Here is a 4554-nt window from a genome sequence, read left to right on the forward strand (position 1 = left end):
ATGAGTAATTTGGCCATGAGCCAAAGGAACCCAGGGGTTCTTGTATCCTAAGCAAGTGCTCTCCTGCTAAGCCATACCCCCAAGCAGTACTAAGCTATATGTATGAATGCATGTATGTATGTATATGTTAGGTTTGTTTTTTAGACAAGGTCTCATGTATCCCCGGTTGGCTAAGGCTGGCACTGAATTCCTGATTCTGCCATCTCCATCTTTTGAGCGCTGGGATTCCAGGCCCTACCACATCTGGCTAAACCAAACTCTCTGTGTTTACTTTTATTTATTCCTGTCAGTTGTCTATAGAAGCGGAGCCTGAGGCTTAGGGGAATCATAAGCTTGGTAAAGGGTGAAGGATGGAGGTGCCCTTTGCTTCTCCTAGTGCCTTTCTCCGATAGCTGATGACTGTCACTCCACAAGGCATCCCCAGACGGTGCGGACAGGCTCCTTGGCTGGGACAGAACAGAGGACAGGGAGCTATGGGGAAACAGTTGAGAATGCAGAAACAACTCACTGATGCTTCCTCTCTTCCAGGGTGGAGGCTGCCGATTTCTGCGCTACAACTGCTCCGTGAGAGCCCCAAGGAAGGGCTGGGCCCTCATGCACCCTGGGCGGCTCACACACTACCACGAAGGCCTCCCCACCACCAAGGGCACCCGCTATATTGCTGTGTCCTTCGTTGATCCCTAACTGACCAGGGCCTGATTCTGTTAGACCTTTCTCTTCATTGACAACCACTGCCCAGCAGCCCTCGGGACCTCTGGGTCCCAAGGAACCCAGTCCAATCTCCGATTCCTGAATTCCTATTGCTCTTGAAGCTGCCAGTCAGAAAGATCGGGCGCAGACCAGAGATGGGGCGCCCCTCCAAGACTGGGGCTGCCCATGGTGCTCCCACCGGTCCCAGGAGACGGTGGTATTGTTCATCTTCCTGGAGTTCCCAGCCCTCCTTCTTCCTCCAACTCTCTGGGGTCCGACTTCTGCTGGAGCTGCCTGGGAAACTAGAGTCAGAAGCTGTGCCCAGAATACCTCTGCAAGATCTACCCCCTAGAATTCTGTTTTATGTTTCAGTGCCACCAAGATCTGGGCATACCTACCCCCACCTCTACCCCTGAACCGAAAACCGTTGAAGCCCTCCCTTCCGGGTTTGTATCAGCAGAGCCAACAGTTGTCTCTCTTGAGACTGTGACTCAGAAATCCTCCCAGAGGGACAGGAAAGACATTTGTGCCACAGCGTGGTTCTCTACTGACCCTGCTTGTGGGAGAGGCGTGATATGTCCACACTGTACCAGGTCACCCTGTCCTGATGCCTCTGGAGACAGACAGAAATGAGAGTTCTAATAAATGTTGTTGAAACCATTCTATGAGCGATATGTGGGGTGGGCCAGTGTGAATGTGACTGGCAGACATCTGCAGGGAGGGTTGTAAGAGCCCCTGGCTGTGGATCAGGCTTTTAGCAGACTTGAGGACTCGTGTTTCCCAAACCCAGTGCCGTGTGGCCTCCAGGGTGCAGCTATGTATTCTAAAAGTTTCTACTAGGAACTGGGTACTGGCTGGCACATACCATCCCATTGCCAAGAGCTGCATTACCTGTCAGTGCCACTGTGGTTTTTGCCAGCCCTTCTGCAGCTGTGATTATGAAATCAAGAACAGAACTTTGGGCGGCCCCCACCACACCCTGGGCACACTGGTCTGGCTTTAGGGCATTTGCTAATAAGATCTAACATCTAGCCAGGTGATGGTGGTACGTGCCTTTAATTTCAGCACTCCGGAGGCAGAGGCAGGTGGATATCCATGAGTTTGAGGCTAGCCTGGTCTACAAAGCAAGTTCCAGGACAGCCAGGACTATTACAGAGAAACCCTGTCTCCAACTCACCTCTCCCCAAATCTAACATTGGGTATAATGGTGCACATCTAGAATCCCAGCTGGGAGGTAGGAGGATGGAAAGTCTCAAGCTAGCCTGGGCTACATAGAGATCCCATCTCAAGACAAAACAAACAAAAACAAAACCAGTAACAAGAAGTTTACGTGTTCTGCACCTCTGCAAGTAGAGCCATGGTGGAACATCACGTGGCCAGGCAGAGGGTGATGCTACCTCAGATTTCTCTTCCACTCAGGCTGTCCATGAGCCACCCTCATGATCTCATTTAATTCTGATGACATCCCAGAAGCCATGCCTCCAAATGCCGTGAATGGAACTTTCTCAGAATGAGGTTTGCAACAAGTGAAGGCCAAGCATGGTGTCTTAGGTTTCTGTTGCTGTAATAAAAACCCTTGTGAAAAGCAGCTTGGAGAGGAAAGGGTTTGTTTCAGCTTGTAATTTTCAAGTCACACTCCATCACTGAGGGAAGTCAGGGCAGGAACCTGGACACAAGGATGAAGGCAGAGGCTATGGAGGAGTGCTGCTTACTGGCCCTACTGACCAGTCTTAGGTGCTTTCTCAACTGAGATTTCCTCTGCTCAGGTGATTCTAGCTTGGGTCAAGTTCACAATCTGACCCCCACAGGCAGAGAACACAAAGTATAAGGGGCAGGCTCTGAAAGGGGAGGAATGGGACTGGGCGGAGCTTCTCAATACATATCATCCTTCTACCTCAGCATCAGCTGGGATCACACGTGAACCACCACGTCCTTTCTAGGGCTGTTCTTAACTAATGGTGACCGTTTTTCTAGTTACAAATGTTATTCACATGCGCCATGGAAAAATCAATCAAAATAGGAGAGAATGACATAAGAAAGGCTTCCTATGGCTGAACCCCAGCTTTCCCTGAACCCATATCTGGTAGCAGTCAGCAGTACTGGAAGAACTTTGTCACTGAGGGGCTGAAGGAAGGTCTCATGGCTTGGAGTTCTGGTTCAGAGAAGCCCAGGTGAAGGGTAAGATTAGAAGCCTGGGAATGGGCTCAAATGTTCTTTCTGCAATCTAGGATGGGATTAGGGCTAGGCCAATGCTTGCAGGGGGATTACAGGACAGGAGAGAGATTAGGTGAGGTCCTCCTGGCCTCTGGCCAGTTAAGATTCTGCCAAAGTGAAAAGAAATGGAGTTCACAGCTCTGTGCTCAGAGAATTCCCTAGGGAGGCTGGGGATGGTGTGGGAGACACTCAGTGTGCACCATGCCCTAAGGCAAGGACTGGGTGTGACTGTCCAGTCCAGAGTCAGACATTACAGACAGGAGACTGCCCTGTGGGCAGTGCCTTACAGCTTCCCCTGACTCACCTCCCTGGAGACTCATAACTGGAGTGCTGACTTACCTCTGAAGCTGTTTGGGGCATGACTACCCTGGCTGTAGGGCAGTGCCAATCAGTAGAAAACATACCACAAGAGCTAGGTGTGGTGGCAAATGACTTCAATCTCAGCCCTAGGGAAGTGGAGCAGGAAGGTCATCAGATCAAGGCTAGTTAGGACCACAGAGTGGGAACCCTGCTTCAAAAACAAACAAAAAACAAGCAAAGTACCCACTGTGAGTGCAAGCCACTTGGGGAACTTAAAATACTCAACTGGCCGTCTTACACGCTTTTAAAGATTTTGTTATTTTTAGTTAATGTGTATGAGTTAATGTGTAGGAAAGTATATCACACGAGTGCCTGTTGCCCATGGAGGACAGAAGAGGACGGTGGATTCCCTGAATCCATCTGTTGTAGTCACAGATAGTTGTGAGCTGACACGAGGGTCTGGCCCACTGTAAGAGCTATCTCTCTAGGCTCTGGACATATTTAATTATCATGTGTGGAGGTCAGAGGACAACCACGTGGTGGTGGAACACAGGTTGGCAGACTTGGTAGCAGCCATCCTTACCCACAGAGCCATTTTGTGACCTCCACTATCAGCTGTACTTCTAGAAGTAAAAAGAGAAGCGAATTTAATTAGAATAATGTATTTCATTTAGTCCAGTTTCTCCAAAGCCTTAACATGTTATCAGTATAAAAATATTAATGAGGTAGCTTGCATTTTTTTTTCATATTTAGCATCATGGCATCTCTCAGTTTGCAGTAGCTGCATTTCAGGGCCTTGGTAGCCACAAGTGGCTTGAAGGTGATTTTACAAAACCCAGTCCTGGAGCCCTCCCAGCTTGCAGTCGGTCGTCTGCTATATTCTAGTTCCTAGCACAAAATACTGGGCCAGTGAGGTTGGATATTCATGCCCTGAGTGTCAAGGAACTACTGTGAAAATTTTAAAAATGTATGTTAGATACCCAGCTCAGTAACCGGCACCTAGTAGGTGTCTGCGTGGTGGCTGCTGTTTTGACTGCCTCAAAGGCAACTGAAGGACAATTACTTCACCCTAACGGTCTGTTCCCTTTGAAGACGCTTCTCTCAGATTGTGAAATGCAAGTCTGGATTTCAAAGCTGGCAGGTGTTACAGGGTCAAGTTCTGGAGCAACAAATGACAACACACACAAACCTCTAATACACACCCTTGCCATCGTCGTTGTTCCCGCTCTCCCACCCCCACACTTGACAGCGCGAGGCTCCGCCCTACCCCGCCCGGCCCTGATCCGAACTACAATTCCCATGATGCACGGGGAGTCCCACCCAAAATACACATCATCTGCATAGGACGCG

At 49.5% G+C, this 4554-nt stretch overlaps 1 protein-coding gene across 1 annotated transcript in view; it reads left to right on the forward strand.

Annotated features, from left to right (window-relative positions):
- Positions 1 to 1342, forward strand: part of Plod1 (procollagen-lysine,2-oxoglutarate 5-dioxygenase 1) — a 28955-nt gene extending 27613 nt beyond the window's left edge. Inside the window, exon 19 of the mRNA XM_057784036.1 lies at positions 529 to 1342. Coding sequence (XP_057640019.1) covers positions 529 to 684 — 156 coding nt within the window. The 3' untranslated portion in view covers positions 685 to 1342. The remainder of the gene's footprint in view (positions 1 to 528) is intronic.
- The last annotated feature ends 3212 nt before the right edge of the window (positions 1343 to 4554 follow it).

Source organism: Chionomys nivalis, chromosome 11, assembly GCF_950005125.1.
Source record: "Chionomys nivalis chromosome 11, mChiNiv1.1, whole genome shotgun sequence".
Classification (NCBI taxonomy): Eukaryota; Metazoa; Chordata; class Mammalia; order Rodentia; family Cricetidae; genus Chionomys; species Chionomys nivalis.